The following is a 22,565-nucleotide window of genomic DNA, read 5'->3' as shown; positions in this document are numbered from 1 at the left end:
ACCAGTGGGTTTAAAATGGTTCACCTGTGTAACTTTCTTCCATGGTTCCCAGGTCCTTTGTCTCCTGTTGGTTATGTGGGTGGCCTGCCCAGAGAGTTATGGGAGGGAAGAGGGTCAGCCCCAGGAATCCTCTTCAGTATGCTCTTTATGGAGAAATGGTAGAGCTTTTTGAGAAGGGTAGTGTCTCATGATGGATGCGAAGTGAAAGGGCTCCTGCAAATTCTAGTCTGATGGTGGATGAGGAAGGCTGTGGTAGAAATCTTAGTGTGTAGTAATAGCTGGTGGATGCTTCCTGACATCTTCAGAGGAAATCATTTACTTCCTATATTGACTAATAAAGTTACAGGTATGTTCTGTAAGTGAAATAATTTCAGAGCATGCTTTTCTCTCCACCGTTACAAAGGAAAAACTTCTTTTTGTTCACATCTTGAATAAATGTATTTTCATCTTATGTAAGAGCTAAAGGTAATGAGGATGGAAGGGGTTATGATGTGCAGTTGTTCAAAAGCTGAGTGACTTAGCGCATTGATTTCTGCTCTAGAACTGAAGACTTGGCTGCTCTCCGCTTTTCTGCCACTGGGTGATAGTCAAAGATAGATTTGCTCTATTCCTCAACTTCCTCTCCTGTAAAAAGGAAATAATTAAGATTTACTTGCTACATAATGAAAAGCACCAGTGCTTTCACTGGCCTTCTGTGCTTGTCTTTATTAATGGGAGGGATATGCAAGTGAAAGTGATTCTCTTGTCACCTTGTGCTATAAAGTCTACATTACTACCAGCACTGCAGCAGCCCTGTGGAGTGTAGATGATGCTTGCTGTATCAGGCTGACTTGCCGTGTAACAGGCTAGGGAATGGTCACTTGCTCTCAAGCCCACTTGCTTCATCTGGCAGTTTCTGGACTTAGAAGGAAGCTATCTGAGAGGAGGAGGAAGCCTAGCAGAAGGGTTGCTGCAGGGTCTGACCTTGGATGCAGCTAAGCCTTATCTTAATAGTTTGTGGACAGAGACTGAGTGAGAAAGTTAGTGTAGTTGATGCTCCTTGGTGGTAGATGTGTCCAGCCCAAGACTGCCAGTGCCTCCATGGCCCCTAAAATGGAAAGGAGGCTGTTTACTGTCATGATGGGTGCAGGATTGGTGGTGGACTAGGATGGAATTGCAGTACCAAGTAGAGGTGTCAGTGTGCAGTTTAAGGATCTTTTGACATGTGTCTGAGCACAGAATTTGTATACCTCCAGCTCAAGGAGCCTCAGAGTCTGCAGAGGTTAAAAGGAGTGCCCTTCCTGTGTTCAGGAGGTGCTGGCTCCCATTCTTGGTGCAGTGTTGGATCCTGCCAGCCCATTTTTTGTATGCAGAAGTAGAATGGTCTGCTTTCTGTAGCTGTAGAACCCAGACAAGATAAAGGCTGAAGGACATACAGCTTGTTGATTGCTCAGCATGAGGGGTCATAAGAGCAGTATTTTCATGGAAGCTCAGATATTTTTAATCCCTGATAGTTCCTCAAATGCAATCCTTGCAGAGTAATACCAGCAGCGTTAAAATGCCTGTAGAACAAACGCGGGCATAAGCTCCTCTTGGTGCTGGCGTGAGAACTGCTTTTATGGGCTCATTCTACTTTCACAGAAGCATGAGGCAATGACACACTACAATTTCAGATGGCTGTTGGCACATCTACCTTGAGCAACAGAGAAGGCTGGGAGAAAACCAGCTCTGTCCTCTCTTGCTTGATAATAGCAGTGCAGGAGCATGTCACCTTTCCAGCTTGGCAGCTAGTTCTCTAGTTTGGACACATTGACCTTTCTGGAAGAAGCAGGAGCAGTTACAGTAATGTCTAAAGAGCTTGCCAGGGTAAGATTGTTTTGGGTGGCAGGAGAAGGGAGATGTAGCTCCCTAAGAAAGCAGGAAAGCCTCTCTGCACAACTCCCAGAGGAGACTGAGGGTGCTTCCTATGCTTTCCCCAAGCTTCTCTTGGGACAGCCTTTGAAGAACAAATGGGGTGTGGGATTGGAGGGCGGTGCCCAGTCTCCTGAAGGGTTTGAGGAAATCTGTGCTTCAGCACACAACCCTGCAGTAGAACAGCCTATGGAAAAGAGACTGAGCTGGGATACACAATAGCTGTGCATTTTAAAGGTGTGTTCTGTAATTGTGCTGGGAGAGAAGGGGAAGGGTGATATTTTTTTTGTGAAACAGATAGTTTTGCAGGGGAGAAGTATCTAGAAAATTTTGCTGGAGCTACTTAAAATGCTATTCCCCAGCTGACTGCCTGGCCCCTACCTATAGCAGAGCCACTGGAAGATGACTCAAGCACACACAACACCCTTATGTAAAAGTTGATATCTCAGTGTAAATGGCTGATGAAAGTGGATTTGTGATAAGGCTTTGTGATCAACTCCTTTAAATCTGAGTCTGCTTTGGGTCAATTACCCTTGCAGATGGGGTGGTGACCTCCAGCCTTTGAGGGTGACAGAGCACTGGTACCAATTGCCCAGAGAGGTTGTAGAGTCTCCATCCTTGGAGATATTCAAAAGCTGTCTAGACAGGGTCCTGGGCAATGTGCTCTAGGTTGAGCAGAAGAGTTGAACCAGTTGATCTCCAGAGATCCCTTCCATCCTCAACCATTCTGTGATTCTGTGTAAACTTCTGCATCTGTTTGCTCGTTGATCACAGTAGAGATCTTATGGGCCTCATCCTTTGACCTTCTCATCAAATTTGTTTAAATAAAGCAAGTGCTGTAAAAGAAACTATGCTGAGTGCAATTCATTTGTTAGTCCTTTTAGGGTAGAGACTGAAAAATTTAGCAGTAAGTGACTATAGTGACCTAAATGCAACAGTCATTTCCCCCTGCTCAGCAGAAGTCATGTCTCCTCATCTAGCTGTTGCCACAAAGTTAAACCTTGCTTTGCCTCTGTGCAGCTGTATGCCTGACTCCCCAGGCTGCCCAAGGGTGCTGGAAGACAGTCAGATTGTGAAGTTGGGTAGAACTGGTGTACAAAGGCCTTCCAAGTCCCTAATGTGGGGTTGCTGATATGAATTGACTGCCAAGTGGTGAGTCTGTCAGTCAGAGATGCTTTATTTCGGTGGCAGGCAGGTTCCTATGCAACTGAAAAGTAGGGGTGTGAGCAGCAGCTCTGCTGTCCAGCCTGTCCCTGGGGAAACTGCTGCTCAGCAAAGCTTGTGAGCAAACACAGATCCCAGTCTAAGGGTCTGCAGATCACTGGGAACTCTGAAACTCTGTTGAAGTGCAGGCTAGCTTGCTTTTTTTGTGTCCATAGGACTCCTCAGTGTGCAGTCAGTCCCTCCCTGCAGCAGAGATGTTGAAGAATACTTGTCTATGTGAAGCTAAGAATCCTCTTGAGTAAATGATCCAAAAAGTACTGTGACCACTGAGCATGTGGTGCTTCTGGTATGCTGGAGAGAGATATGAAGCCAAAGCAAGCTGTTCCTTTAGTTTGTTTCTAACCCTCCTGCACCAGCTGATCCCTGTGAAGCACCACCTTTGGTTGTCCCAGAAGCTCTTAATGCCATTGTTGGGACTCTTCCTTTTTATGCAACTGCTGAAACTGGCAGAAACAGCTTTCCCTTCTCTCCTGAGGCCATAAATCTTCACTAGATGTATTTATTTTTATTCAGTTGATTAATCCTGGAGAAAAGTATGTGCCTTGGTACCCTGGAATAGATGTCAGAGCCTCAGCAAGCTCTGTAAGGGTATGGACTCCCTGGAGTCAATTGGTGAACAGTTAACCTTGGTGTAAACTCTAACAAAGATGTCTCTTGGGCAGAGACATGGGCTTGAATGCTGCATGTCATTGTGATTAAATGGTTTTTAGCTGCAGTTCTTTAGGTAAGTGCTAGCACCATCCTTCTGATGTGAGACTGTTTAATTGCCCAGATCCTTCTCTAGCAAAGTGCTCTGGAGTGGTACTGAGAGCTCAGTCAGTCCTTTCTTTTGTGCTTATGGTAACTCTGTTATCTACCTGGATGTGATGGATCCTGCTACTTCAATGTTCTTTGTTTATTATAGTGTTACACTAAATACTTTGCTGCAGTTGTAAACATGAGGCTGACCTGTCTTCCTGCTTCAGAAGGTGCTTGCCTGCTCCTGCACAGGGTTGATTACAGTGAGCTCATCTGTGTTGCAGTACATGCTGGCAATAGTTTTATGTAAAACATGTACCTGTTCTTTGCTTCCAAAGCAGCCTGTTTGGATAGACAGATCCAAACAGTACTGCATTTTCCTCAAAAGAGCAGCAAGAGCATGTTGGGTTTGCCACCTTGCATGGTGCCAGGTGTGTCTGGCTTTAAATTTTTGCTTCTTTAATGCATCGTGCATTGACTCAGTGAGGAGACTAAGAGATTAAGCCTCTTACGCAAGGGGCTTGAAAGTTCATACATAGGAAACTGTTCTGGGTTGTGCTTATCTACCTGCTGAATCTCTGCACTGACCTGAGCTGATTGTGTGCATTCCTCTTCCCCCACTGCAGCATGTGGAAAGGCTGATTTCATCTGTTACTCTGTGCCAGGCTATTGTGTTGGCTAAAGGAAGAAACAGGAATCTGTCTGGTCTGTCCTGGGCTGGAGCTGACAGCTTGGTAGGAAGCCTTTGGTGTTGCTGCTGTGTGAAGCACTCAGCTGAAATGGAAGAGGGATGAGGCCATTGCAGCAGCTCCTCAGATGGGCTTGCTTCTTGCCCTCTTTAACTCAGCTGTGGCTTGGCTTTCCTGCTCTGTGACCACCTTACCAAAGTTGGCTCTGCTTCCTTGTCTTAAGCCACCATTAACTGCCTAAAGCTGATGTGATGGATAAATATAGCACCACACTATGTCCATCTGTGGCCCTTTTGGAGGTTTCTTCTGAGCACTCCTTTTGTCCAGCTAAGACTCTCCCTCCCACAAAGATGTAATGTAGCACAGCTGCCTCTCCAGAACTGGAGGCTGAATTTGAGCCACTGCTGTGCATCACCTGTGCCACCCATGCCTCACAAGTGAGGTTTCTAAAGCAGAGCTTGAGACTTGCCCAGCCTGCAAAGGCATGCTGTGGAATTGCTTAAAGTAGAGACCTTAACTGTGCTGTTAATAGATCTGCCTGTCTTAAGGGTTCTGGACCTTGGTTTGGAGCCCTCACTGGCCACTTTGGACTGAAAGGTAGTTCAAAAGGTGGATAGTGGGGGTGCTGCTGCTAGCAAGAGGTGCAAGAGAGCTGCAGCAAGGCAACAATTGTCAGGTGAAAGGGGGTGTTTGGGGAAACGAGGTATTCTTTATAGTTTAAGTTAGGGCCCCATCCACTTATAAGTGCTGGTCTATATATTACTGATCACAGGTCCAGGCTTTGTTGCTGCTTTAAGGGAGCAGTTACCTGAATTCTTCCAAATATGGGTTTTGGTGATGTGTAAACAATAATCTGTCCATGCATGAAGAGTGAAGGCTGAAGCAACAGTAGATACTGACCGAAACCAGGCCGTCGTTCTAAACTTGAATATAAGCTGTAGGCAACCAGAAATTAAGTATCTTCTGTTAATCTGAATGAAACCATACTGCTTAACATAAGCAAAAATGTGCTTTGGGAATATGATTGGGTTTATTTGTCTGTGTTTGTCGTGATGCCCTTTCATAGAACAGATTAGCTTTGCTTAAAGTAGAAGTACTAGCTAGTCATTTCTGGGCTGTGAATGGGTCTCAAAACAGCCTCATCCATCCTCTTGTCTTGAGGCAAGATCAAATCTACCTTACTCATACCTGGCAGATGTATCTAATCTTTTCTCTAGCACTGGAGACTCTTAAGACTTTAGGGTTTTTTTGTGTGTAAATCCCCAGGCAAATTATCGCACTGTTATAAAGCTCTCCTCAGTGTTGAAGTCATGCGTGCTGTGGTTTAGGCTTGTTTACTTCATGGCTTCATGAAGATCTGTCACAGAACAAAGCAAGTCTAACAGACCTTCCTGGGTCTGTTTATGATGCTTGGACATGATTCAGCCAAAGAGGGCAGATGGTTCTCTAGTAAATGAGTGACAACAAGTTCCCATGTGCAGTTTAGTTTTAGACAACAAAAATATATAACTGGATAGCAGTGAATTCAGTCAAGGCAAGTCTCTTTGGCCACCCAGATCTTGAGTGTCTTCCTCACGAAAAAAAGATCACGTGCTTTGAAACAAAAGCTCTGTGGCAACTCTGTATGGCTGTTCTCTAGCTCAGTTTTGACCTCAGCAACCCAGGCAAGGAAAAGCTCTTGGTGAAAATTCTCCCTGTGAGTCATGTTCTTGTGGGTAAAAGGTGGGTCAGTGACAGAGAGCAATGGAAACTTGTGCTTTATGTAACCAAGGCATCATCCAGACCTCAAAATAGCACCACAGCACCTGCAAATAAAAGGGGAATTGGTGTCTAGGTTCAACTAACTGTGCCAGTCCTCAGCCTTGGGGGCCATGTTGGGGCAGAAGGGAACTGTATCCTTTTTTCCACCCCTTTTCTCCCAGGAGAAGTACTATTTGCCAGGTAACCATATCTTACTGTGGAAGGCCCCATAAGGATTCATTCCACCCTGCTGCCCAGGAAATCTCAAGATTTCTCACCTGCTCTGTTTCTATGCAATTTCACCCTGCTATCCAGGAACAGGGAGTGTGGGCCAAATGGCTGTGCCTGGCTCAGCTCCTTCCGGACAGGAGCTGGCCCTGGATGCAGGAGAGGTGCTATGCTGCTTATACTAGTAAACCTGGCTAGTCCCACCTGGCTCTGCACAGAGGAGGCTTGTGTATCTATGAGGACATGGCAGAGCTAGTCTATAAGGTGACTGTGCAGCTAGAGATTACCAAGAGTCATGTGCAGTCACTGGGTACCCCCAAAGGAAGTGGATACATACTCGTTGCAGCTTTTTCTTCCTCTGGAATTTGCAGCTGTCCAGCCTGGAGTGCTCCCTCTTCTGACACACTGTGCGTCCAATTTCTACCTGTAGCATGTATTTCAGCCCTCTGACGATCTAGAGAAAGTAGTTTCTTACTTTAATGCAGTGTGAAGAGGTGGGGAAAGGGATGCTAAAATAGAATTTTGGCTAGGGATCAAGTACTACATCTGTGAATTGTGTGTGGTGTTGTGGGTAGAGGTGTCTTGCATTGAATTGCTGTGGGAAATAAAACCATCCTGGAGAGCAATTGAATGAGATAGAGGGACACGTGCTGTTTGTTTTTTGGCGGGCATGCCTAGCAGTTCTGAGCAGGATGAGGGCTCCCATGTCTGGGGTGTTCTGTGGCAGGGTCAATTGCTAAATGGTTTAGAGGAGCAATAGGATTCTGGGCTCTTCTTACCTGCACCATGGCTTTGTCTATTTGCAATTCTTTAAACAGAAAGAGGTCATTGGAACTGTTGTTGTATCGGTAAACGCCAAAGCGAGCTGCCTTGCGAACGCCGGAATTGTTGGTGTTCATGGGTACAGGGAAGCCGGGTTTCATGGTTGAATGAGGCGGTGGTACATACACAGCTAGAACAACACAAAACATGAGCACAGAATGTATCTCCTGGTGCCTAAAATGGTGGAAGGTTGGGGTTTGTTCAGGCCTCTGAACCAAAGCTAAGCCTTCATACTTGTCCTGTGCACTTGTGCTTCAGGAAAGCTCTGCTTACCTCCGCTACAAAGTAATTTTAATTTTTTTCAATGTTTGAAATGGGGAAACAAACCTGTGGGATGAAGTGACAGGAAAAAGACCGTTGACTCTGCTAGAAGTGATAGCAGAGCTCAGGTTGGTTTAGAGAAACCAGGACATAATAAATATTTAGGACATTTCTAGTCCAGCTCCCCATTCAAAGCAGGACCAGCTTTGAAGCTAGTTATAAAACTAGATCCTGTTGCTCAGGGTACAGTATAATTTTGATAACTTGTTACACACTGGCTGGCAGAGCCCTGCTGCTCTTATTTGACATGTCAAGATTAACTTGCCAGGCATGTGCTTCTCCCCTCCCCACAATGCTTTGGTAGCATCTTGAGGCTCTTATCTCAGAGGGACTGTAGTGATAGAGGTGGGGGGGGGGGGGAAGACACCCTCCCTCAACATGCCAATGATGGAGAGGGTGCCCTTGTCCTGCAGCTGGGCAGGGAAGACCCTGGAGCAGAGCTGGTTCTAGCTCTCTACTGTCCTGGCAGTGGACAGCTTTGGGCAGCTGTTGCACTGAACAAGTGCCAAGGACCATCTTCTTACCACAGCCATGAAGCAGAGATGCAAAGGAAATACAGATAGAAGAAAAACAATTCATGACCTTTAAAGTTCATGAGCATTTCTCTCCACACAGCACTTAGTGTTCTTAGCTGTGTAGCTAATTGTCTTCCCTCCCTGCTTGTCTTTTCAATAATTTGAAAGATGCCTGAAGCTAATAGTTGATGCAGATATTTCTTCCCCTTTACACTCCCCTATAACCTCCCCCTCACCCCACACACTTTTGTAATAGAAACAAGAGGAAGAAATCCTCAACCTGTGCAAGTTGTCACATAACCACTGCTTATGCCAGGACTTACCAGCTCAGGAGATGGCCCTTGGAGTTCACTGTGTATGCTGTAAATGCATGTGTGCATCTGCACATACACTTGCATACAGAGTTTGTACTAATTTACTGTGAAAGTCAAGCTCTTTATCACCTCCAGCTCTTTTTTACACCCAAATCTCTCACTGATAGCCAACAGCAGAACATAACCTGTGTCTTTAAGCCAGTTTCCACTGAGAAAAATAGTTAGCTCATCTTGCTCCATAGTAGAAGACTCTTCTCAGTGACCCAGAGTCTATTTAAAAAAACCAAAAGAAACAACAAAAAAAAACCCCCAAAAAACAAACAAACAAAACCCCCCAGAGCATACCTGCCACCATGAACATGGGTTAAAAAAATTCAGCTTTCAGGTTGGTTATGTACATCCTAGTTTACATCATTGTGTCCTCCTGTGCAGATTGTATTGGCTACATTCCATTGTAATACTGCTTGATGATTACAGCGCTTGACATGCAAAAGAGAGACTGAGCTCCCCTTTTCTCTTAAACTGAAGGATGTCTAAAGGCACATCCCTTCTTCCTGGCCAATACTCCAGCTACCCTGAGTGGCCAAACTCCTCAACTTAATGAAGCCCATGTTTTCATGCAGTTGGTATCTGAGAGACACAGGCCATATGTCCCAGAGTAGATGTTCTGCAAGTGGCATGGGGTGACAAACTTTCCTGTCTTGCACCTCTGTTCGTGAATGGGACCCCTGGTAGGTCCTGAGACTATTCTCTAGAGGATATTCCTCCCCCACTGCAGCAAAAGTGAGATTAAAGAGTCACAGAGACTTGTAGAGCCTAGTACTGAAGGTCTTCCTCAGACAGCACTTCTAATCCAGCACCTACCTCATGGGATAAGACTTTCCAAAGTATGTTTGTCCTTTTGTACTAAGTTAGGACTCCACCTAGAGGTTAAAGTTGTGGGACCCACAAGAAATTACAGAGCAGACTGTATGGAGCTTGCCTGAGGTCACAGAGGAAGTTTGGGACAGAGCAGGGCCTTAGTTTGGGCCTTGTTCACAAGACCAGCTCTCGTCTTCCTTGGGGACTGTGACTGTTCAATGACCACTCACACTCTGAGCATGTGTGAAGAAGGGAGTTGTGTTCTTGTTGTACTCTTAAAATTTTTTTTCCAGTTCAACTTTTTGATTCAATATTTGACTTACAGAAAATTCAAGAGTACAACTTTCAAATTGAACTGTTGAAAAACAGTAGTTATGTGCAAGGTCACAAAACTGGTTTATTTCAGTATCAGTAGAGAGCTGGAGGCCTCCTGCCCTGCCACGTGTCTGCAGAATAAACTAATCCTTTGTGCACATTGGCAAATTTGGAAGTGTTTTGTCAAAATAATTTGTTCTGTGAGTGGAAAAGTGTTAGCTCTGTGACCTCTGGCTAATTAATGGATCCAATGGGGAGGTACATATGTGGCTCAGCCCATCATTTCGATATTGGAAGATCAAAAGTTGCCTCAAAGTATTCAAAAGCATGCGACAGATCTGAGTGTGCCTTAAACCACATATTCCTTCCTGGTGGTTAGGGATGCCCAGCATTGTGATGATGAGTACACAGAGACCGGTAGCATATATCAAAGAATAGTTTCAAGTGGTACCTTATAAGTATACTAGTATAATCGATCATATTACAGCTGTAATTAAATGAAGCTTTTACTTTTTTTTTTTTAAATACACTGTCTTGTAGGAGTATTCCTTGAAAAAAACCTCGTTAGTTCAGTTGGAGCTGACAGGAACACTGTGCTCTTCCCTACACTAGCAATACCAATCCAATAGCTCATGGGAACCTACTCTTTCCTGAACCCTCTCTGCTCAGCCCAGCAGTTGCAAGAGTCTGCTGGGCTGAGAGTAGCTCACTGGCTTGAACTCTCTTGGCTATTGGTCAGAGCCCTGCTTGAATCTTTGCTCCTGTGCCTGCTGGAAAGTCAAATGTGATAGTGTTCGGGCTGTTGAAAGCAGATATTGTAGTAGGCAGAGATAGCACCAGTCTTAGCACAAGACCCCTCTGTGGCTTAATAGCCCTCAACACCTCTTGAGTCATGGTGATGTCCCTATGAAGCATAGGATGGCAGGGTGAGGCTAGCTGAAGTTACACTGGATGTATGGCAAGAAGCCAATGAAATGTACTGGATGAATAGTTGAAATTACATGAATGAGTGTTTAAAGCAGGAGTCAGTGTCCAAAGTGCCCTTGTTACTATGACTCCAGTGCCTGGTAGATCCAGCAGTGTCACACATGTGGCAAGACAGAGAGAGCCTCTGGAAGACAGAAGTCCATCACTTAACATGTTTTCAAAGCAATGTTTGGGGATGGTAGGTATACAGTTCAGCAAGCTGGACAGGTAGCAGGATTGTATATTCAGGCCATGTGGTGGTGACAGGTTGTAGGCTGGTATGTGCTTTAGTTGAGTACTCCAGCTTTCACTAAGGGGTACCAGGCATTGCACCTGCTTCACCCATTGCATCTTGGTTTTGAATATTGCTTATACCTGAGCAAAGTGGTCATAAAATCTACTTAGCCCTTGAGGGAGAACTGTACCCCCTGTTTTCCACTGGTGATGCAAATTCCTCAAGGCTAGTTTTTTTTTTTTTCTTTTTTTCCTCCTTGATGCGCTTTGATTCTGGTTCAGGGTGGTCACCACATGGTGCACACACTGGTCTGAAACAATGTCATGTTAACTGTTTGGATTACTTTGCCCTGCTGTACTTCCAAAGCCCAGAAGTGCTCTGGTGTGAAGCACCTATAGTTATGATTTTCCTCCCTGTTCCTGCAGCATGAGAGAGCCATCCTGTGGATGCTCTGACTAGATGTTGGCTCCCTGCTGTCCCAACCTGTAGGGAAGCAAATAAGGATATCTGCTCAACAGGCTTCTTTCTTCTTTTGTGGGGTGCTCTCAAAACCTCCTCTCTGTTACTACTAGGAGCAAGGCTAGGTTTTATCTTTACAGTTAAGAAGCAGCACAGTTCTGGCATGCCTCTGCAGCCCCCAAAGGAAACCACAGCCAAAACAAAAAGCTATTGGCTAATCAAAGAACATCCTGGAGTGCATTAGAACTTTCTGTGCATGGGAGCTAAAGTAAAACTAAAACCTTCAGAAAGAAAACTGTCTGAAGGCACCATTCTAACGATTTAAGACCAGCTGCAATCAAGAGAGTTTCCTTGCTCAGCAAAGTAAAAGATGATATGGAGTAATGTTTCATTAAAGTCAGCTAATCGGCACTGAAGTGCCCATCTGTACTTAGCAGTCAAATTGTTACACACAGTCTTTGGATTTAATAATCAAGGTCATGCAGAGTTTAAACACTGACAAATAAATTAAATTTAAGTGTACTTTAAAATCCTTAGATGTCTCTAGATAACAGGATTTGCTACAGAGGGAGAAAATCTTTTAAGCAGTTGAAGTTTCAGCTGCAATTTGAACTCTGCAGTGCTGAACCAGCATAGGCGTGGGTCAGAAGAGAGTTATTTACCGATGCGTGGAAGAGCTTCACTCTCAGGACCTGAAGTGCAAGGAAAACAGAAGTTATTTTCCCTTCTTACCATCTGAAGTGTTGGTGAAGCCCCAGAGTGCAAAACAGCAAAGTGTGGCAAAGCTGCAGGCAAAGTTTGCTGCCATCTCCACCACTCCAGAAGAGAGGAGCCTTTGAGACAGAGAAGTGCCTGCCCTGCTTCCTGCAGATGAAGATGTGCCTCTTTGAAATGTTCTTATTGGCTGCGGAGAGAAGAAAGGGAGGGTGGGGGGAAACCAGCCTCCCCCACTGTGGTCACAGTTCTGACAGACTTTGTCTCCTGCTGATGACTACGAACCTCTAAACCTTGCCACAAAACTGTTGCTTGGAAATCATGGTTCCTGTTCTGCAGCTGAGAGGGACCTTTTCTTCATGATCCTCGGGGGTTGTGCAGAAATACGGGTGGATGTGTTTGACGTGACACTCTTCTCTTGTTCTGGGAAGTGCGGTGAGGGCGAGGAGAGTTACAGTTATGTGCTTCAAAGTTCACAGGGAAATTTCCTGAAGAAATGGGCTGTGAACCCAGGGGAGATGTAGCTCCTGACTTGTGGGTAGGTGTCTATGCAGGGTGTGTGGGCAAGCCCAACAGCAAAGATGAGGTTGTGGGGTAGGAGTGAGGGGGAACATCGACTGGGAGCAGAGGGAGACAAGAAAGTGCCAGATGTACTCCTGTGAGGGGCTCCATCAAGTAAGGAGAAAAAGCATTTTGGCTTCAGTGGCTGGGAAAAAGACTATTTACAAAAGATATTTTGAAAGCAGAATAGGCTATGTTATGCTCAAAGGAGGTAACATTTTCTCCAGATGTGGAAGAGACAGAGAGCAAGGGAAAGGGGTAGTTTGACACTCTGTGATATGTAGAGCTCTACAACTCTAGAGTTGATCTCTCAAAAATCAATGTTTGATTTCCAGAGAGATGGTCTCCAAACAGCATTGACCCATGCTGGGGAGCTTGCAAGTCTGGGAAAAGGGTTTGGTTGCCAGGCCTCACAGTTTTCATTATGCAGCTGAAATCATTAGCTGTCAGATTTAGGAGAGTGAGGACTGAACTGAGACCTCACTGAAGGGCGTGGGGAACCTCAGTCTGTATGTGTGTGTGTATTTGTTTCAGGTGAGTTGGAAGGTGGCCTTTCACTTGTCCCAGCAAATGAGCTGTGCTCCCATCTGAGAAAAACCATCTTATTGCCTGAAGGAAAGTCCTAATCCAGGCCAGTGTGGGTGATGCAGAAGCAGCTAGAGAAGATCATCTTAGTGTTTCCTATAGGAAGAGATTAGGTCAATCCCCTGTTGAAGTGTCTGACTAAAAATGAATGGGCAAGCATGGTGAGTCATGCTTATCATCAGACCTACTTGTACAGAGCTTCTGAATCGGGCGCCAACGTCCATGGAAAATGGTGAGACAGAATGAGAGGGTGTGGCGGACAGATGAGTGAGCTTTTGCCTTAAACATTTCTTGGTACATAAAGTGCAAGCAAACCATAACCCCAAACAAGCCACCTGTTCCTGGCGGAAGCAGGACTGAGCTGCTGTGACCCCTGAAACTGTCTCCCTGCGACCACCCAGGACACACCGAGCCTGCGCCGAACCAGAGCACGATCAGGCAGAGACTTTGGGACCTGGCCCTGGTTCAGTGAGAAAGGGCCCCAGAGCTGGTGCAGGCTGGAAAGATAAGGGAGTTACCAGCAGTCTGCATTCCTATGCTTCACACTCCAGGAGGGAGGATGTGAAGGCTTTGAAATAAGGCCTGCTTGGGCGCCAGGACCCTGGGAAACAAAGCCTCCTCTCACTGCTGAAACAGTGTTAACTGGGGGGGGGGTCTGGATTATATCCTCTTCCTCAGGACCTTGGAAGATAACACCTACTGTCACTGCTGGGGCAGTGCTAATTGCTGGAACACCTCTTTGTGTTTGTGCCTGGAGAGACAAGGGTGGGACCCAAGGAATCAAAACACATCTGTCAGCAGAAACCACAACAGTAAAGATAAGGGAGAAAAACAGCCTGCCTAGGAACAACGATGAGACCTAATAAGGAGCAGGAGACCCCAGACCTAAAAATTACTATTGGTCTGAACTACCGCGTGAGGGGTGGGAAACTTAATTTGAAAAAGCTATAATTGCCCAGGGATTTTTTTGTTCGGGGTCCCTCTTCAGAGGCACCCAAGTCGAGCTGTAACTACTGCACGCGTGTGATTACAATTTATTTATTTAATTTGCCTTGATTTGGCTCTGAACTTTTCAGCGGGAACCTAGGGTCGGACCCTGCTTGAGTTGTAATTACTGCACGTGCATCGCTAAAATTTATACCCAGGGTGAAGAGGACCAACGAGACGCCACTGGATCCACGGGTGGTGATATCTCTTTCTCTCTCTCTCTCTCTTTCTCTCTCTCTCTTTCTCTCTCTCCCCCCCCCTTCGCCTTTCCCCACCTTTTCTCCCCACTTTGTGGAAAATAAAGGTTGTACGATATTTGACCGGTTTTAGCATCTTAATCTCATCCTTGGGATCATAACGAAACCCTCCCGATACTGGATCGGGACAGAGGGGTTTTCCTTTATTTTGAATTTCTTTTTGTCCCACGACCTGTGGTTGTACATTATGATCTGGCATGTTAATTCTCAACTAATTCTTGCACTGTGTGCAATAGAGTTGCCATGTCAGTCTACCTACACCAGAAGTCCTGAAAGATGAGTCTGGGGGACAGGCAAAGGATCAGAGTAAAGGATACACTTAGGCTGAAAGCTGAAGTTTTATAGCAAGACTGACTCCAGTCCGGGCTGGAGAGCATACAGTAACTGGGCCTGCCTGCAGTAGCAGCCTCACTGGATGGCACTAATGCACATCCTGCTTCAGGTGCAGGCAAGCAATCAGTTTGGGAAAGATAGTGTTTGCCTTTCCAAAGCACGGTGTTTCTTCTGGGTCTAGTAGTTCCTGCAAAGTGCTGGATGGACACCATGAGGATTTGCCTTTTGCCTTCTGATTGGGTTCAAGTCAGTTCTGGCAGCAAAATTACTCTGTAGGGAGTAAACAAGATGGAGGTATGTGAGTAAAGTCTATTCCCTCTGTGTCTCCACTGCTTCCTAATGACTCCTGAGACTTTTTTAAATCTGATTTTGGGAAGGCAGGGTGAGATGTCCGGGAAACATCCCCAGACTGCACACTGCAATAAGATACCAGGTATGTTATATTAATTCTCTTAATGAAAGTATTTTTCAGGTACTAAGTGAGTGGTCATGCCATCACAAGAAAAGAAGTGATTTCCCTGGGCCCCAAATCGCATCCAGCCTTCATTCCTCTGGCTCCAGACCACTATGTTTGCTGCTGTTGTCTAAGAAAGTAGGAGCTGAGTCAGGAACCTTTTTGACACCTGTGATGTCTGAGAACTCCTTCTCCAGTGGGTTATCTGGTGTCTAGCAAAGGCTGAGCTTACCTACTGGCCTATCCTTCAACTGGGGCACAGATGAAGACTCTGTCCTCTACATGGCTGAATTGGGTATCTTCAAGACCTCCCTTTATCTTCAAAAACAGTTCTCCACAGTTCCTGTCTCACAGAGAGACCCTGGGGGAGTGTCTTTATAAGCCTGTGGTGGAATCCTTCTGTGATGTGCAAAAGAGAGGGCCTTGGGGCCTTGCTCATGGGATTGCAAGACATCTCCTGTGTGTGGCTGCACTGGTGTGAGATCCCCTTTGCCACCCTGATGTGTGACACAGTAGGAACTGGTTCAGGCTACCTGCAAAGACCTCACTTTGCTTTGTGTTGAGGTTGTGGTCTTTTGATTTGAATCAGTGTGAGGGGCCCAGGGATGGTCCTGCTCAGCGATGGGGTGGCTTTTCTAGAGCATAAATTCTTTCTTTGCTTAAAACAAGTGCTTTGGGTTGCCGTCAGGAGCCCATTGACCAGGTTTCGTGTGGGTGTGAGTGGAGGTGATGACTAAGGAAGGCAGAGAGGGTGGAGAGATATGCAGAGCCAGGTGGGAGGGCTGTGGGTGCCAGACCTGCAAGGCCACTTTTGTTTAGCTGTTGGCACTAGAGGGCACCGGAACGTAATTTACTGTGCCAGAGCCCAAACTCATCTGGTCCTGACACATGCAGTGTGTCCTGGGCAGCTGTTGCTGCATTACCTCTGACCTCAGTGCTGAGGAGATTGGGCCGCTCTTGTTCGGAGTCTCTTCCTCGGCACAGAGGTTGAAGTCGACCACAGATCTCACGCAGAGCAGAGCTGTTCCTTCTGCAGCAAAGACAGACTCCAGGGGCAGTGGCTTTCTGTTTCAACCTCGTCCAAAACTAGCAACCCCTTGGTGTTCAGCCCTTGGGCTCTCTTCTTGCTAGAAGGTTGCCCATGGCTTTGACGGACCAGCTCTTGGGTGTCTAATGGTTAGTGCCCTGTGGCAGAAGGCAGTGTACTGGGGCACCTCTGCCGATGGTCTGATGCAAACCCCACTTGTGCTCCCTTCTGCTGTCCTGCTGCAGTGGCATCTCTGCTGCAGTAACTAACTTTGTCTTGGGAAGCTCGGGACCTGCTCTTTCCTTAAGAGCACTCTTTCACTGTTAGCAGGATTTATGAAGCCAGTCAGATCTCTTAAAGGAAGCGACATGTGTCTGCAGAGAGATTTTTCCTGCCTTCTGTCCTCTTCCTTTCTTTCCATAAAAAAAAATACTCATTTACATTGCTTCCAAATCAACCTTTCCTTTCCCTAAGGACCCTTTTATTACTCAGCTGATCAAGTTTCTCCAGTTCTCCTAGGAAGTAACAGACTTCTCATTAATAAGCAATAGTTTTAAATTGGTAAGTACTATTATGCAAAAAAAAACCCTGAGAAAAACCCAGACACCCCCCCCAACTCCTCAAGTAACCAACAAATGAGAGCAAACTCCTCCTCTAAGCTCACAATATATAAATGCTAGTTATTTTTCTTTGATAGGGCAATTTTCGTGCAATGGAGAGGGAAGTAGAATGTGACTGGAGAATGGCCCATAAACTACCCTGGGCTGACCTTGGAGGATCCAGCTCTTGAAAAATGTCCAAATTCAGTTGGGAATTAGGTGTCTCAGCTTGCTTTTTGCCTAGGAGCACTCCATTCTTAGGTAAAGTAAGTACATGGGAATGGTGTCTTGCTATCTCCAACTTTGCATTGTCTCTTCCCAGGCAGGTGCCATCTCTTGGGACACAGAAGGCCACTGCTCTATGCCCCAGAGCTTTCTCCAGGAGGAGTGCAGCAATGTGGTGTCTGCTCTGACATCCATCCCAGGAAAATGAGGCAGATCCTCTTTGTTTCAACTCCCTTGGCGTCACTGATGTGAATTTGGCTTGCTTTCCCTGGAATGTGGTCCAAATCTCTTCTCCAGGTCAGCAGAGGGCATGTGGTGCAGTCTCTGTGGTGGTTTCCGCTCTCTAAATTACCCATAACGTGGTTGTTTCTGTGTGAGCAGGAATCCTGAACAGGGAGAGAATGAGAGTAAGTGAGCAGAGGAAGGCTAGCTGATTATCCCAGGGTAAACAGAGCATCTGCTTTAAACCAACAGCTAGTTCTGACCTGGTCTAAATCAAACTCATGACCCTTCTGCGTTAAGATGGGTGAAACACATCTTAAAAGACTTGCACTCCTGAAGGATACTCTTGTTTGTTTTTGTGGGAAGAGGAGTTATTTAATGCAAGTTGTGGGAGACCAAGTCTGCTCTCTTTTCTGCAAGTTTGGGAAGCCTGTTCGTTCTCTCACTGTTGGTCTGGGTTATTTGAGGCTTAGAAACTGTGCAGCCATTGGGATTTTTTAATTAAATAACACCTTCCACTTTTATTATCCATGCAAACTCAATGAAAGATGCAATTATCTTTTCCTTTTCTGTTGAAGAAGCAAAACCACAGTACAAGAAGTTTCATTTTCATGACATTTGGTGCACATGGTAGATTTTTCAGCATCACTTCTGGTTTCCTCCACTCAAGCCAGACCTTTGGCTGCACAGCACAGCCTGACGGTAACCTCCACAGCTTATTGGAATAACACCAGCAGGGGCTGCATGTGGTCACTCCTGAGTTACACTTCTGTAAATGCAATCAACATCTGGCCCTGCACCAACATTTTTTTCATTTGCAGTTCTGATTTTCTCTTTGCACTTCATGGATCAGTGGGGGACTGTAAGAAAAAATATCTCATTAACTTTTGCAGGGCTTTGGAGAATGACTGGAGATAGAATGTGCTTGAATTATGCTTTCAGAAGTTTTAATTAAGACACATTTACTAGTGTCAATAGTTGTTTTCTTTTTCCTTTAATCTTCCTTACATTTTCCGGGCCTTTATCTGATCTCCAAGGCAGCTAGTTTAGTTTAGTTTGCTTTAATGAAGGATCTGAGCAGGAGGATGCTTTTTTGGCTCTCAGCAGGAACAGAGAAATCACCACATTTCACTTTTTGGGAGACTAGTTCATGAGAAAATGTTTTACTTTGGCAGAGTGCCAACAACAGACTTCAGGCCTTAGAGAAGAATGAGATGAGCATGATGTCTTCTTCCACACCAGAGACCTACACTTTGGTGCAGATGCTGAAATATGGCGTGCTACAGAGAAAGGACAGCCCAAAGAAGAAGGACCAGAATGAAGAATTCAGGTCAGGACCCAACTGCTCCTCTTTCTTCCTGTAGCAGGAACATCCTGCCAACCCACCTTTCCTAAGTGGAAAATCGTGCAGCTCATGTAGCACGAGCTTTTAAATACAGAGCCACATGAGCAAGCTAGAGGATAGACAGCCCATCAGAGCAGCTTCTTTGTGTCTTCTGGCAGATGCTCTGCACCTCACCAACACACTGCCTGTGTCTCCATTGCAGAAGTAGCTCTGATTTTTGCAAAGGGAGCAAGACTCATGTGATTGCATCTGTTTTTCTCCAAGTGGTAACTTTTGAACTGACTTTCAACCAAACACAAAAGCAGGCTGGAAGTCTTGAGGAAAATTTGGTTGCCATGTATTTCTAGAGAAGCAGTGATCTGCTGAAGGAAGAGACCCAAATGAATGCCTGAGCTGAAGGGAAGGGGAGCACAGCTCTGCAATTATCCAGTCTATCTGCCAATGGCAATGTTAGCCAGTATACAGAGACTCCCTACAAATTGCACTGTGAGGTGTTTATATGGAATCAGTGCATGTAAAGGCCTCTCTGTATTTTACCTTGGGGCTGCATGTTTACTCATTTTGAGATGAGTATGCCTCTCCCTCCCTCCCTCACCATCTAAAGATTTCAAGTACTAGACCTTGAATGCAAGCCTGCCGCTCCATGCAAACAGTACAGTAAGAAAGGAAAAATGTGTTTCACCAGTTCTAGATGCTCTATTGCTGTTTCCACTGCAACATCCTGGTTTGCTACTTGAATTTTAAATCAGCTAGCATCTGATTGCCTCAGTAAGAACAAGCACTCCATTTCTAACAGGAATGTGATAGACAGATGCCCAGAGCAAAGATCCCTGTAGCCGTAAACCTCTCTGAGAGCAGCCCGGAGGGGAGAATTACTGCTTACCTCTAAGCTACCATGAAAATATTTCAAACGCAGTTAAGCACCTTGTTCTCAATCCTATTTGGGGAGCTGAGTTTTGCTGGGAGTTGGTGGGCTACTGATCAGGCTGGTGACCAGACAGCCTGTGATGGGGTCTGTCTGAAGGGGCCCCATCTAGATACAAAAGATCTTTTTGTTATCACATTAGAAAGTGCCTGGGCAGTGCGGTAGGCTCAGTCAGATACTCAGTGCTGCTAATTGCTTGTGTTTCAGTAGCACTGGTCCCTGCCATGGGCTGGAGTTTGTTGTGTAAAAGGTTCATGGAAAACATTCAATGGCCTTGCAAACTCTTCCTGTGAATCAGACACCATCTACTGCAGCTGGCAATTAGAAGTAGTTAACAAGTCTCTGTTTTGCTAGTGTGAACACTCGCAGCTGCTTGTTACAGCTGCTTTTTCTCCCTTTGCCACCACCCTGGAGGAAGTAGGCTGCTGTTTCTTGGAGAAGATGGAAGGAGTTGTCCCTGGGGAGGGTGACGAAGGAGGTGCTGTGACGATAGGTGAGCTCCGCAGGCATAGGTCATGCTGGAAAAAGGGGGAGATGTGGTGTGCTTGGATTCTGCACCTAGGTGCTTCTGCATGGGAACACACATGAGTACAAAGGCAGAGTGATCCTGTCCTGACACTAAAGGAAACACAATGTACAAGCACTGCTTCCTTTTCCCAGACAGGGAACGCACACACAGCTTGCTTAGGGACACTTACCAAAAGCTGGTAAATAGTCACTGGAGAGCAATGAACCTTTAATCAGCAGGTGAGAGCAGGCTGCTCTGTGATCTGAACCTGCATTAGGCAAATGGCTGAGAGATGCTCTGAAAGCCCCTTCATTACCTCTGTGAGCACAATACAAGGGTGGCTTTGTTTGCTTTGGTGTTCCTCTTCCCTGAGATTTTGCAAATGCATCCACCAGGTCTTCACCTGGCCTGCACTGGACCTGTGGTTGCAATGCAGCATGTTTCAGGGACTCAGGACAGGCTGTCCTGGGGACTCTGCTCCGCTCACACTCATTTGCCACCTGCTCGTATCCTTAGTGCTCCTTGTCATATTTAATCATATTTGTCATATTTAATCAGTTTCTCCAGAGAAAGCAGGTGCTGTTGACAAGAGAATAACAAATGTTGCACTCAGGCTTAAGAATGGGGTGGTGGCAAGTGCTGTGAAAACTCAGGGTCCCTGTGCTCTGCCATGTGTTAGGCTTAAAAACATGCTTGGCAGGAATGACTACTCTTAGGCAAGGAGGGCAAAGAGGTCTACAAATGACAGGACATGCTGCATTAACTCTGCACCTTTTTAGATAATTTTTTCTGTGGGAGAAATTGATCTCGGGGCTCTGGGTGCAATGATAGTATTTGCCACGGTGTTTTGTGGGAAAGGACATGGGAAGCTGGAGGGTGGGAGAGCTAGTAAAAAAGCCATATAGGTAGCTGAAGAACAGGGCTACAGTAAAAGTTTATCTCAGGCTGAAAGCCTTCAAGATTGGTTTTCAGACTGACGTTGTGTTTTCTATATTCAGGATCAGTCTTGGCACAAGCCATGAAAAAGCAAGTGCAAGACAGATTGAGGCATACTTGCTCTGCAATATAAGCCTGTGTCTGCAATGCAGTGCATGCTGCAGGTCTCCCAAGATGAAGGAAGATAAAGTCACGCGCTCTAGCAGTGTTTAAAAATCCCATCCATAACTCCATGGAGCTTCTCTGTCCATCATGCACCCTCAGCACTGTTGAGATTTGGATCTGACAATCACAGCTTGCCTTTCCTGTGCTATTTTCCCTTTTACCACCACTGCCAGATCTTACCTGTTGCTTCAGATCAATGAGGAGCAACCACCCACTGATTTGGTGGAGGCCTGAGCTATGGTATTGTATGCAGCTGGCAACACTGACATGTGCAAAACACCCTCAGGGTGAGAAAGATGGTGTCAGAGATGTCCTGCCAGGGAGAGCAGAGGATTGGTATGGCCTGGATCTAATTTCAGCCAGGTAGTGTAGTGTCTATTACTTCAATACCCTAGGCAGAGGGTTTCCATTCTTGCTGCCCTCCTGTAAGAGGTGCATGTGGGTGTCCAGACCCAGGGCAGAAAATGAAGAGCCTGTCCCTTTCCAGCTGCTCTGCATCTCCGTGCAGTTCAGGCAGTAGCTGAAAAGCCATGCCACAGCTCAAGACCTGTAAAGCAAGTGTTATCTGCTAAAATTCATCACCAAAAGATGAGGTTAAACCAGTACTATAGCAACAAAATTGAAGAATCAATCTGGACTTAATTATCTTTTTCAGGAACTGTTTCAGAGCAATTCACATTGCTGCCCTTCTACTCCCTGTTAAAGGTAGTGCGTGCATTTTACTGCATTAGGTCCTTTTCCTTTAGCGACAGCTTATCAGCTTAATAAGAAATAGATCGTCCTCAGAACACTGCAGAGCCATAATAGGGAGAAATTTGCCTGGAGATTTAAAAAAAAAAAGAAAAATGTGGCTCACTTATATAGCAAAACTGCTGTTTCTGCTCTCATGGTGCTTGGGAAGTCTGACGTGTGTGTGCAGACTTACATTAACATCATTCCCTAGTAAAGAAGTGTGTTGTGGGACTGCTGAAACGGCTTCTGCAATTCATTGTCTGTAGAAGTGGGAGATGGAGAATTGAGGGGTTTTTTTTTGATCATTTGTACTAAGCTAAAGCTTCAGGGGCCTTGTCTGGAGACAAAAGGCAATTCTCAAAAACAGCTCAATCTGGGATGACAGTTATGAATGATAATGAATGACACCTGCTTTTTTCTGTGAAGCAAATTAGGTATTTAACAAGCAAAATAAAATTCTCAGAAAAGTACTGAATAGCTGTGCTTACGTTTTACAAAAGAATCCAGAAATGACACTAACCTATGTGCTTCAGGGAACACCGCAAACTGAGTGATACTGGTCAGGCAACAACACCTGCTGGTGCTGGGTCACCCCATTTCTGGGTCCTATGGGATTCATGTGTGTTTCCTGGAAGGACCAGGTGCTGTCTGCTGTCGGAGAAGGGCTGGGGGA

At 45.7% G+C, this 22,565-nt stretch overlaps 1 protein-coding gene across 1 annotated transcript; it reads right to left on the bottom strand.

The window, feature by feature from the left end:
• Nucleotides 1-6,223: 6,223 nt before the first annotated feature.
• Nucleotides 6,224-12,169, bottom strand: CST7 (cystatin F). The gene is made up of 4 exons (XM_026104191.2): nt 12,050-12,169; nt 7,289-7,461; nt 6,847-6,963; nt 6,224-6,346 (listed from the first exon to the last, which is right to left on the bottom strand). Exons 1-4 carry the CDS (start codon nt 12,123-12,125, stop codon nt 6,269-6,271), a joined length of 444 nt encoding a protein of 147 aa, XP_025959976.1. The 5' UTR covers nt 12,126-12,169; the 3' UTR covers nt 6,224-6,268.
• Between the last annotated feature and the right edge of the window lie 10,396 nt (nt 12,170-22,565).

The sequence above is a fragment of the Dromaius novaehollandiae genome, chromosome 3 (genome assembly GCF_036370855.1).
Source record: "Dromaius novaehollandiae isolate bDroNov1 chromosome 3, bDroNov1.hap1, whole genome shotgun sequence".
NCBI classification, from domain to species: Eukaryota; Metazoa; Chordata; class Aves; order Casuariiformes; family Dromaiidae; genus Dromaius; species Dromaius novaehollandiae.
This window is presented reverse-complemented; position numbering and strand designations above follow the sequence as displayed.